Source organism: Sinohyriopsis cumingii, chromosome 1 (genome assembly GCF_028554795.1).
Source record: "Sinohyriopsis cumingii isolate HCF-2022 chromosome 1, ASM2855479v2, whole genome shotgun sequence".
Lineage (NCBI taxonomy): Eukaryota > Metazoa > Mollusca > Bivalvia > Unionida > Unionidae > Sinohyriopsis > Sinohyriopsis cumingii.
The window spans coordinates 158,511,988-158,525,697 of NC_142961.1; the positions used below are offsets into that span (position 1 = coordinate 158,511,988).

A 13,710-nucleotide genomic window follows, 5' to 3' on the forward strand; every position below is an offset into this window, starting at 1 on the left:
GTTGAATAGATGAACTTGTCATTTTTGTGGGAAGCTGATGATCCCACAAGAAGCACATAATGTAGAGGAAAAGACCATACATTATGCTATGCAGAAAAGCTTGGCCCTTGCTAAATCATATTATAGCTGAGTGAGGGAGGAGGATAAGATCTGATTGAGAGCGTGCCGAAGAAAATTTATCCCAACTGGAAAGAATTTTGGAGTCACCATAAACCTCATTTACTGCTTTAGTGAATGACAAGGATTCTCCTCCTCTGCCTCTTTAACCAAAGGGTGAAAAGAGGCAGGGACTCAAAGGAAGAGGGTACCACAGCTGCCTGCACTGCATCAATATCTCTTTGATTCATTGAGGACAGAAAGGACATCTTCATCCTGCCCTCTCTACTTGAAGCAAGGACTATGTAACCCACTGTCTCTGTTTCAGGAGAGACTTGGTGGAGGAGAAACTTAAACCATTAACTCCTGTGGAAATAATGGATTGTTTTTGCTTGTATGATAGAGCAGTACTAGGACGCTCAATCAAACCATTTGGACATATTGTTAATGGAAGTAGAAAGGAAAAAAAATAACGTCTTCCATCAATTCAAATTTATCACAAGTATTATTTTAAACCAAGTCACCCATGAAACTGCTGGGGGTGGGGGGAGGAGAGGAGAGAATTTAGTTTGGGTGAGTTGAATCACCTACTGCTCCCATGTGATTTTTTTCATAGAATACAAATACAAATAAAGTAATGTAAGGACTGTATATGTTTTAATGGGTGGAAATCACAGGTTTTTAAAATAAGTGGCATTGTATATACACAACATGCAAAACATACTATTTGGCATGAAACTAAATGTGTAAACTTACCATAAGCTAGTAAAGTGTGAATGCAAGATGAGTAACCTATTGTTATAAGGTTGTGATACAAAGGAAATCTAGTAAAAATATTACAGTATATGAACTGTGCTTGTAATATAAATTTAACACAAAAAAGTCTGTGAAATGTTGGTCAAAAAGAACATAAAATCTAACCTTGGTCAGTAAAACATAAACTATGGCTCAGAGTGACCTGCTTTTACAAAAAGGATGTAGTACATGTCAAGATGCATCTCCTTGTCTGGTTTCATAATTTTAGACAGGATAGCATGTACATAGCATACCAAAAACCTACGTGGTCATTCAACCAATATTGTAAAATGTGAAATGTGAGTCACAATGACCTTTTATTAGTGTGTGGTACTAACAGAGATGCTTATCATCGCCAAGTCTTTTATGAACAGTGCATGAAAAATGAACTTCAAGCAAAATTTAACCAAAGTCAGTGAAACATACAATAAGAGCCATAATGACTAACCTTTGCAATGAAGGTGTCATACTTATCAAGATGAATATTTGCACAAAGTTATATCATTCTACTGTATGTACACACTATGCAAAATAACTTAAGTGGTCATAAGCTATATGTACACACTATGCAGAATAACTTAAGTGGTCATAAGCTGTATGTACACACTATGCAAAAAAACTTAAGTGGTCATAAGCTGAATGTACACACTATGCAAAATAACTTAAGTGGTCATAAGCTGCATGTACACACTATGCAAAAAAACTTAAGTGGTCATAAGCTGTATGTACACACTATGCAAAAAAACTTAAGTGGTCATTAGCTGTATCTATACACTATGCAAAAAAACTTAAGTGGTCATTAGCTGTATCTACACACTATGCAAAAAAACTTAAGTGGTCATTAGCTGTATCTACACACTATGCAAAAAACGTAAGTGGTCATAAGCTGTTATGTACATACTTAACCTAAGCTGGTAGAATTAAAATGGCAGGACATGGTAACCTTGTTGTAAGGTTGTGATATTAACAGAGATGTATACAATCATTTACCCTGATTATTCCAGCATGAACTGTGCTTGAGAACTTGATTTAAAACACAAAATTTAACCAAAATGAATGAAATGTAGGCAAAAGTGACCTACTTTTGAGATGAGGATGTAGTATTTTCATCAAGATCATCACCTCATAAAATTTGAAGATTCCAGTTATAACCACAAATACACAGAGTACAAAATCTTGTACAATCATGAGGTAAATAAATTTAAAAAAACATGACAAAGAATGTACAAATAATGTACATATACCAACTTAGCATCCTTGCCACCCTCCCCTGGTGGGTAGGTGCCTTGAAACCCACTCCAAACTACTGCCTAGTATCTAGGAAGAAAGAAATATTGAGATACAGTACAGCTTTTCTTGTATATATGATTTTTGTGTGGGTGTTTAATAGGGTGGAGAGGAATGGGTAGTACACTAGCTCTCCTCTACTTTGGTGGGGCAAGCTAAAAATGCTGGAGATAGAACAAAAATGCTGGTAACTTTCCCTCTACAGATTTAAAGAAAAGTTGTTTTTTTTTAACAACAAATCATAACCTAAAATAATTCTATGATTAAAAACGGTTTCAATACTGGAGTGGATGCCATGCAGAAAATGATCCAGCCTTAAACTTCTTTAGTGACAAATAAGAATAGTTATCCTTGGAATTGAGGGGAGTTAATTTTGGAATTGAGGTGAGTTAACTTTCAAATTTAACAGCCTATCATATTTTTTTATGACAAAATCAAGAATCAGTATCCTCATATAAGTGAGATCTTGCTGATGATTTTTAGTGCATAAGAGCTGGGTTGGGTCAAAACCAGCAGCCAAGCAAATACTGCTGAGGAATGGGACAAAAGAAACAATCAACTAAACTACTAATATCAATCTTTCATTACTTACAGCCACAGTGTCCAGTGACAGGTCATATAGTACATTGTTTCGGTCATGCAGGTAAATAAGGCCATCAACCACCTGCTTGACCAGTGGCCAGCAGTTTTCAAAAGGATGTTGTCTTATTGCCTCCTTCATGTGCTGGCTGTAAACATAGAGGCTACTCTTCAGTGGTTCCAACACCTGATATGCTGCCCCCTCACCTCTGGCCAACCACTTACACCGTACAATGCTATCCTGTTTAATGTATCTGAGAAAAAATAATGTTTCAATATTTTAAAATATTTCATGACAATGCAAATTTAGTATATTTAAACAGGTGCATAACTTCTTTAGCATATTACTGTAAACGGGCATAACTGTAAATATTCATTATGCTGAAAAAAAAGGTTTGGTAATCAAGCTTTCTTGCTGAATTAGAATCAATTATATTCTTGTTTATGTTGTGTGATTCGCAATTATTTGATGATAAGGTACAAAAGCTGGGCAGTGTTGAAGAGAGTTATTCATTTTTCTCAAATAGTTAAGATATCATCGTTTACAGCACATGGCATCATATATCAAAAAGATGGTGTAACCTGTAAGCATGTCAGTATTTGTGAAAGGTAACTGCCATGAAATCTAGGATGAAAATTGAGATCGGTCAAAAAACACCTGGAAATCTTTGTTTTGAAAAATAAGATTCGGGAGAGCAATGGATCTCTATCCTGGAAGCAATTTAAAGTGTATGAGAACGATTACACTCCTCAAAACACAAGCTCTGCACAAGAAAAGTTTTACCAACCAAACTTGGCCCGAATATACTGCAATAGCAGGCATGCAGCTGTAGTTATATCATGATGACCTGATGATGTTTCTTACTTTAAATATTCTCAGCATGTTTAATGTTTTCTAATTTCACAGTGTTTGTTTTTGTAATAATATTATTATATGTTTTTATCTTATAGGTGTTGTCTAATGTTGTAAAGCACTTAGAGCTTCTAAAGATTAGGCACTATACAAAGTCCTCATCATTATTATTATTATCTGATCAGAAGGTCTCTGTGAACTTGACCCTTTGTCAAGGCATATGGTCATGAACAAAACTTAATGTGCAGAAACCTTTATTTTTCTTATCAGATTTAACCTGCAACCTTTAGATCCGAAATTCTAAAGGTATCTTTCTTATGCTAATATTTACAAGCCATCCACCATGTTTGGTCCAAGAGCTTTCTCTAGAACATAACTTATTCTGCAAAACCTTTTCTTCTTTAAGTCATAAGCAATGACCTTTAGCCTTTTGATCCCAAAGCAAAAGACCTCTTACTAACCTTTAATGCATGCTCTCCAAAAACTTTGGTAAAGGAATTAAAACTAAAGCTATTATACATAAAAAGTTTCTTCTTTTAGTCACAGTGACCTTGACCACAAAATTAATAGGTTATTTCTTTATTGTAAGTCCAAGCCATACGGTTTTTTAAAGGAAACGGATATAAAACTATAGTTATTGTGCTGAAATGAAAAAGATACCATATATAATGATACTGAAGGATGCAAATATTGATGGAATGAAAGAGAAAATACAGCTCTATACACTTCTTTATGGCAGGCATAAAATAAACGGTAACAACATAAGTGTATTAATCAAGACTTCGCCATGGCTTGCATGTCCAGTTTGTTCTTAATTAAATGAGAATATCAGTGACAAGAACCTAAATTTCAAGGAATGTCTTGGGAATCATAATTTCTTTACTTCTAAGAAATTCTTGCGCATTTTTCAACAGGAAATTGAAGGACTGAGAGACCAAAGTGAAATAAAAAGGAAAAAGATAACAAAATCAATAACAATATTGTCTTCATCTCACTTTTTCCATCACCCAACAGTCTGTACATGTAACATCTAACTAAGGCTAAATAAAAATGCATGTTGTTCTGGCTACGCAACTGATCCCATGTTTTCTTGCTAATTTATGCTGGGAGATGGGGGTACCATGGAAAAAAGAAGACAAAATCAGGAGAAAAAATGAACAGAGGGATGTAATTATGATCAAAGATAAATTCAGGATAATAATGATGCATATTTTCTAGTTTATGCTTCATTTAAATCTGTCCAGACCAAAAAAGAGTCTGTACCAACCTACCTACTCTAATTTTCTATACCAATGTAACCAGAACCTTGCATTTCTTCACCTAAATAATCAATTAAAATCAAAATATTAAGTGCAAATTGTAACAGAATACAAACTGAAACTAACTTAATGTTTTGAAAGGATTTTACTTCTGGCTGAAATAATAATGTTAGGAATTTTATATTACTGAATTAGAAAGAACCAAAATATTTACAATTATGAGACTCATTTCTTAATAATAATAATAATAATAATAATAATAAACAACTTTATGAAATAACTTAATAAACAACTCAGACTGGCATTGATTTCATCAATACCAATACAAAATGAGTTAAATATGCAAGATTTAGTCTGGTCAGTAATTACCTAATCAAAAATTATCACCACACCTGCCATCCATGCCATCCATATACATGTGCAAAACTATCACCACATCTGCCATCCACATACATGTGCAAAACTATCACCACATCTGCCATCCACATACACCAATGTGGGCATATGAGAAAGCTTGCCAGTAGCTTCTCATGGGTCGGTGGTTCTTTCCAGGGTTTTCCGGGTTCTTCCTCCACCATTAATACTGCCCGCCATGTATAGCCTATCGTGCTGAAAAATGGCGTTAAACCCCACAACAACAACAACAACAACAACCATCCACATACATGTGCAAAACTATCACCACATCTGCCATCCACATACATGTGCACAAATGTCACCAAACCTGCCATCCACATACATGTGCACAAATATCACCACAACTGCCATCCACATACATGTGCACAAATGTCACCACACCTGCCATCCACATACATGTGCACAAATGTCACCACACCTGCCATCCACATGTGCGAAACTATCACCACACCTGCCATCCACATACATGTGCACAAATGTCACCACACCTGCCATCCACATACATGTGCACAAATGTCACCACACCTGCCATCCACATGTGCAAAACTATCACCACACCTGCCATCCACATACATGTGCACAAATGTCACCACACCTGCCATCCACATACATGTGCACAAATGTCACCACACCTGCCATCAACATACATGTGCACAAATGTCACCACACCTGCCATCCACATACATGTGCACAAATGTCACCACACCTGCCATCCACATAAATGTGCACAAATGTCACCAAACCTGCCATCCACATACATGTGCACAAATGTCACCACACCTGACATCCACATACATGTGCACAAATGTCACCACACCTGCCATCCACATACATGTGCACAAGTGTCACCACACTTGCCATCCACATATATATGCACAAATGTCACCACACCTGCCATCCACATACATGTGCACAAATGTCACCACACCTGCCATCCACATATATGTACACAAATGTCACCACACCTGATACCCACATTCAGGTGCAAAATTACTCCACCCCTGCCATCCACATTAAGGTGCAAAATTATTGCTACATTAGCCATCCAAATGGAGGTGCAAAATTATCAACACTCATGCAACCCACATTCAAAAACAAAATTATTACCACACCTGACATCCATATTCAGGTACAACATTATCACCACACCTGACATCCACATACAGGTACAACATTATCACCACACCTGACATCCGCATACAGGTACGACATTATCACCACAGCTGACTTCCACATTCAGGTACAAAATTATCACCACACCTGACATCCACATTCAGGTACAACATTATCACCACACCTGACATCTGCATACAGGTACAACATTATCACCACACCTGACATCCACATTCAGGTACAACATCAACACCATACCTGACATCCGCATTCAGGTACAACATTATCACCCAAACTGACATCCACATTTGGGTGTAAAATTATCACCACAGATGCCAACTACATTCAGGTGCAAAGTCATAGCCACCCTTACCAACATATTAACATCCAAAAGAAAAAAGGTTTGCACTAGAAACTCCAGCAAATAAGGACTGTCAGGTTAGTGTGACTAACTGTGTCTCTTTAACCAAATGTTGGAATCTACTTTTAAACAAATTCACTTATAAAGAACAAAAATATGTTTGTTACAAGGTACATTCTAGGATATTATTAGTATGAACAGCCTTTACACTGTTGGATACACTGACGAGTTCATGTCTCTGCATTTCAATTTAAGAGTTGTATACTAATTAACAAGTATAATCTAAGTTGCTTGCCAAAACTTTCATGTTTCCTCTCCTTCCATCTCAATCACAATGAATTTAACTTCATCTTCTGTATCAAGCTCAAGCACTCTAAAACATTTCCAAAGAGTAAAGTTGTTATTTTTTAATAATACAAAAATAAAAACTTATTTAAAAAAATGAATAGTAATGGAGTCACATTTGGGCACTTTAAGATAAAATGTTATACAAGTGATCATCATGATGTATGTTTTAAACAAGAGTCCCTCCAAGGGGTCTAATGCTCTACTGTCCAAAAAGAAAGACCAAGAATCCATGATGAGACTTTTTCATTTACATTTTATAAGGTTAATAAAATAATAATATTGTACAATTTTAATTCAGATATATACACACACAAACAAACATACAGAGGGGAAAAGAAGGAGGGTGTTAAATGGTGGTTTGTACATTTATCAGGATCAGTGATAACAAAGCTTTCAAGATGGATTTTCAGGATCAGTGATAACAAAGCTTTCAAGCTGGATGCCAAGGTGGTTATATCAGTTGTGAGATGTTACCATTTTCACTGACTAGACATTATAAGAAGTCTTCCATTCAAACTAAGCATTCATGAAAGAAAGTGAAGTGCTTTGACTGCATTCCTGTGAGGAAGTGAAAACAAGATTTCAATACGGATGTCATGGTAGTTATATTTTATGTCAGATTGACACCATTTTCATTTAGGCTTCATATAAAGTCTTTAAACTAAATTCCATTTATTGAAGATGAGTAGCAAGAACAAGATTGACAAGATGGCTGCACAATGACCCTGTTGCCTGTCTGAATGGCATCCTTTTCATTTAGGTCCAACTAGACATTCTACAAAATCTTGCAGTGAATAATAATAACTAGATTTTCACAATGGACATTGTAGCAAGCATACTGGATGACCAAGCAGCCCTTTTTTCATTTAAGACAAATTAGACATCATATGAAGTCTTGTGGTGAAAACATCAAGTCAATATACATTCCAGAAGTAGTGGTAACAAGATTTTCAAGATGGTTCTGTTGGACATATTGGATTTCTGAACAGCACCATTTTCATTAGAACCAACTAAACAAGTTGTGCCTTTGAAATCCTATGTCAATATTATATTCAGTTCAGAAGGAGTAGGCTACAAGATTTTCATCATGGCTGCTGTGGTGGCCATACTAAATGTCCAAGCAGTGTCATTTTCATTTAGGACTGACTAGGCTATGTTGTGAGTATGTGTGTAATGTTTCATGGCCATTAATGAAGTTTGTTTTATTAGGATTAGGGATAAAAGATTTGTGCTAATGGATGGATGGGCAAATTACAATGGACAAAAGCCATAAATTCCTCATGTCTATGATAAGGAGAGCTAAAAATTGGTTTGCCCTTTACTCATCCACTATATCAGGACTGGTTAGGTAAGCATGTTAGCTTTATAACTAAGTTCTGCTAAACTGCATGAGGATCATATCTGGCACTTCAGCATATTTTTGTGCATACCATGTATTCATGGGTAGTTAGTTATGCTACAAAGCATGCTAGATAGCAATAAACCTACAATTTGAGAGGTGTGTTGAATGTCCATATGGATCACCAGTCAGTCTTTTCAATCACTATGGAAACTGTGAGGTTAGAGGTCAAAATGGGCCTAATATCACTCACCTGTTAAACACTGATCTAAAAAGGTAAGTGTAGCAATGAGCAGGGTGGACAGTGACAACTCAAGAATACTAGACAGTCTTTGGCACACAGGCATAAATGATTACATTCAGCAGTGGACAGACCAGCTGAAAACTAGACTGTATGGTATAAAAGAGAACAAGTGGCCACCCTAAAGGCATAGTAGATGCCTTTGGTTGAAAGATGCCCATGTCAGGTTAATTTCAACTTATCAAGTAGAAACTGGTGGTAATTTGATATGTTAACTGCATTTCCATTCTGTGTGACTTCAGCTGAACTAGATGATAAATATTGAAGGTAATTATGCTAGGACTCCATCTATCATACCTGGTCCGATATGATAAGGCAGTTTTGGAGAGAAAATTGGCCAAATCTGATGTCACATGAGCATCAGTGAACATTTTCCACCCAGCAGCTATGGAAGCCACACCCCTGCTAGTGGAGCCAACCCAGATATAACTTTGACAGAGTATGTCCTAAGAAACATTCCTATCAAGTTTTATGAAAACTGGCTTGGCCATTCTAGAGTAGAAATTTAAAAGACGTTTTCCACCTGCTTGCTACAGGGGTGCTCTACAGATATGAACTTCTGAGAGAGTGAAAAGTGTACGGCAAGGTTGTTTGCATTTGCAACATGCACACTGGCATACCTCTATGTTACTTTCATGGATAGTGGCTGAAACTTCTTTGGATATTGCACTTTTGAAAACTGTACATGATCTAAACACACAGTTAACCAAAAAACTGCTCCAATGTGCTTGAAAATTCAGCCTCAATTAGCCTAAAGTACATAGGGAAATTGAATTATGTAAGATTGTAAAATACCAGCTTCTGAAAGTGTAATGAATAAATTACAAATATATAAAACATATGAAAGTTATAAGCTCTTTTTTCAAACAATTTACCTCTGATGTCCAGAAAGTAAAAATGACTTAAGCAGAGCAAGCAGCTGTTTCATAGGTTAACATCTGAAGTAAGGCCAAGCAGTATCCTCTATAACCCAAACTACACCCATCAATCATACACCAAAATAAAGGAACTGAAAGTTCTTTTACTATTAAATACCTAAGATATATAAGGTCCTTTTTAAATAGCCAGTATAACCAGTGAGGAAAACCTGAGAAATACTTTTTTTCTTCAATATATAACCCTATGCAAAAACATAAGTAGAGTGCCACCTAAGGAAGCCACACCACTGCAAGGGGAGCCAAAGAAGACAAAACTTTGAGCATGTTCTAATAGATATTCCTACTAATTTTCATCAAACTGGCTAAAATGCTCTATAGAAGAAGAAAAAAAAAAGGTTTTCCATGTGATTGCCACCCTAACAATATTGTTCTGCAATATATCATAGGAAACATTCTCACCAAATTTAAACAACTGGATCAGCAATTCTTAAAGTAGGTTTCTTCAATGGTTGCTAGGAAAACCACTCAACTGTTAAATGACCCATGCTGGACATCGTTTTGATAAAGCATATCCTAAGAAACATTCAATGGTTAAATTCACTTAGCTCTTTTAAAGAATTTTTTTTTTTAAATTCTCCATCTAGATGCAGAGGAGGCCACACTACTAATAGGTGAATTAGTTTGAACAAATCTTGATAGAACATATCCTAATAAACATTTCTACTAAACTTGATAAAAGCTAGCTAAGCCATTGTAGAAAAGAATTTGGCATTGGGTTTTCCATATGGATGCTATGAAAGCCACACCACTGTTAAAGGAGCCATCAACAAAACTTTAATGGAGCATGTCCTATGAAGCAAACATAGCATGGTCTTGGTTATAATTAGCCAAGCCATTCTGGACAAAAAGGCAAAAACAGGTTTAAGTAAAAGGAGTGACGAAAACGCTATGTTATCAAACCTACCTGTAAGCTACCTCTGTGTCCAAGAATTTTGAAATGGTATTTGGGGATGGCATCCGTCTGACCCTGCGAACACTGACATCACTCAAACAATTTTGATCACATATCTCTCCACATAATATTTCTGCCATTAGTCCTGAACATATAACTGTATCAAATATATGCAAATTTTTCAATAATATCTCTTGATGCCCTTCCCGCCTCGGCAGATGGAGGGTTTGAAACTGTCTTAAATGGTCTTTCTGAAGTACCAACATTTGTTTTAGTGGTTCATAGAGATCTACAATCTCATCTTTATCTCGCTTTTCTTCATTCAACCTCTTCAATGCATCTCTGTCAATGTTTATTTGATCTTTCATTTGAGATTTCATGGTACTAAGATACTTGAAAATTGGCTCCAAGTCTTCTACAATAACTTTTTCCAGGTCCACTCTATTAGTCATAGACTCTACAACTTTATGTGCATATTTCTCCACAACTAAATTTCTTGCTTCTTCATTCTTAGCTTCTAAAAAGCTTCTTTCAAGAATCTGATGATCAAAAGCCCGTTTCAGCAGCTTAGCTCCCCATACTGGCAGGCGAACTATAGCTCCCACTAATAATACTGGGGACAGACCGATTCCAACTGCAATCTTTGTACCTAGTGTTGTACCAAGAAACTTCTGACTGATAAAACTTGGGATAAAGGGTTCATCTTCTACATTTTCTGACATCTGCAGTTCCTGGTCATCTGAGGACACTGACATTCTTCGTCCCACTGCTAGGTCATTTTCAATTTTTAGCAACTGAAACTGAAACTTCGGGAACTCTGCCTTAAGACTTTCCTCAATTTCCTTCCCAATCTGCCTAAAATGACCAGCTTGTGATTCCCATTCTTCAATGGATTTCATGAGCCTGTCATATATTGTGTTACGTACCTCTACAGTCACTGCTTCCCATTTGGCAGCATCACAGCCAGCAGAGAGTGATGGAATATCTCCACTCCCAAAACTAAAATAAAATAGAATTTTAAAAAATTAACTACAAACTTTCAGCTCATTCAACTTGGGGTTTGACTGGTACTTTATTTTGTTTTAAAGCAGATTTTTAACAGATATTTACATCCCTTAATATATGTGTAACTGGGAAAAGCTTTGTGACCAGACCAGGGTTTGAATCAAAGACCTTTTTATATGATGCTGATTGCTCTACTGTTTCCAATTATGCGTGAGCTGAATTTCCCAGCTGATACTTTTCACATTTTCCACTTGGTATCCTGGGTTAAGTCCCAATATCTACATATACCTACCACTATCAAGCACACCTATGAAGAAAGAACAATGGGCTTCATTTTGTGAATCAATGGAACCAAGACCTACTTGCTCAAACATGAGACTGAAGAATCTCATAAACTTGCTATATGTACCATTACTTGACTCATTCCAGATGTAGTTTCTCTGAGAGTTGTACTGGTCTCCTTTAGCTGCAATCTATAACATGCTAACCAGTTTTGCAATGTTTTACAAACACATAAACCACCCAACTCTAATTTGCTCTATATAAGGGATGCCACTCTCTATTAGTGTGTTTGATGTTCTGAAGCCTGTTTTTCGAGTCTTAATTCTACATTTTTTGCTAAATAGCAAATTTTTAGTAAATTGTGTTTCTCCGAGAATACTTACCCGATCACATTAACGTTAGGGATATAAGCCTGCTACCTCTCGAATCCAGCCCTACTAAGAGACGAAAATTCGTCTTTTCGGTCTATCTCATATAGACCAAAGGGCAATAACTCTTGCCCCTTACCTCCCCTTGCCACCGCCAGGTGTTACTAGTTTTTTAAGCTGAGCGATATATATTATATGAGGATGCTCGCATAGTGGGGAGGTTGGGAGGGTTTTTAAGTAATGTGATCGGGTAAGTATTCTCGGAGAAACACAATTTACTAAAAATTTGCTTTCTCCTTCAAATACGTTCCCCAATCACATTAACATTAGGAGAATAAGTAACAGGAGGAGGGAATACTGAGCATCCTACCTCCACTCTGGGTACCTTCTAAGGAATGATGGCTGGATTCCCCATTTGAACGATAACCCGTTCTCCTAATTTCATCAGCAATACAGCCTAGGGTCCCGTTATATGTGACCCCTATATATGGTTAAGAAGATAGTTATTGAAATCTTCTTACCTACGAAATTTCACTGGCGAATCCAGCGAAGCTGATAGGCTGTGCTGATTGTTTTAAATGGGTCTGGTGGTCAACGGACCTACCAGATTCAAGGTTTGCCTCTGCGAAGCCAAATCTCTGAGATAAAAACTGGAGAAGGTTGACTCTGCATGCCAGCCAACAGCTTCTATTATATCTCGGATCGAAACATTGCATTCGAATGCCAGGCTCGCCGAGATTGCTCTAATCTCATGAGCCGTAATCTTCATGAGGCGACTCTATCTTGTGAGACCTCAGAGTACACTGAGCGTATAACCCACTTCAGCCATGAAGCAAGGGCTTGAGGGGTGATATCCCGTTTACCAGCTTTGACCGGAAGAAAGAGGCGCTTACGTGTGTCCCGACACGCCTCTGTGCATTTTAAAAGTGCTTGAATGCACAAACAGGATCTTGCATCGCTGCTGCTCTTGACTTATCTATGGAAGAGAGTGAGTGAATGATGATTCTTTGATTGCCAATGGATGGTAACCTATTTTTGGCTACAAAACCTGTTTGCGTCAGGAGGAGCACTGAACCATCTGATCTGAACTGAAGAAAGATCGGGTCACTGGAAAGGGCATGTAACTCACTCACCCTGCATGCTGAAGCTAAGGCTATCAAGAAACATGTTTTGTATGATAGTAGCTTTAACGAAGTGTGGGCTAAAGCTTCAAATTTGTCTGAATTGAGCCATATTAAAACCCAGGACAGATTCCCTTTTGGAAACAGGGTGAGGGATTTTGGTCGATTGAAATCAAAATTGGCTAAAAGATCTAATAGATCTTTGTTATGCCCAATATCACATCTACCATGATGGCAGAATATGTCTGATATCATGGAGCGGTAGCCTTTGATAGTAATTGGGGCCAACTGTTTCTCCTCGAAAAGCCAGAGAAAAAAGTCGGCCAGTTGAGGGATTGAGACACTCAAAGGGACAA

The 13,710-nt window shown here is 37.0% G+C and overlaps 1 protein-coding gene across 2 annotated transcripts in view; it reads right to left on the reverse strand.

Annotated features, from left to right (window-relative positions):
* Positions 1 to 13,710, reverse strand: part of LOC149808224 (uncharacterized) — an 80,578-nt gene that overhangs the window by 6,941 nt on the left and 59,927 nt on the right. For both annotated transcript variants that reach the window (XM_089975109.1, XM_089975118.1), the window contains 2 exons: positions 10,591 to 11,577; positions 2,771 to 3,011 (listed from right to left, as the gene is read on the reverse strand). In XM_089975109.1, the coding sequence (XP_089831235.1) occupies positions 2,771 to 3,011; positions 10,591 to 11,577 (1,228 nt within the window). The remainder of the gene's footprint in view (positions 1 to 2,770; positions 3,012 to 10,590; positions 11,578 to 13,710) is intronic.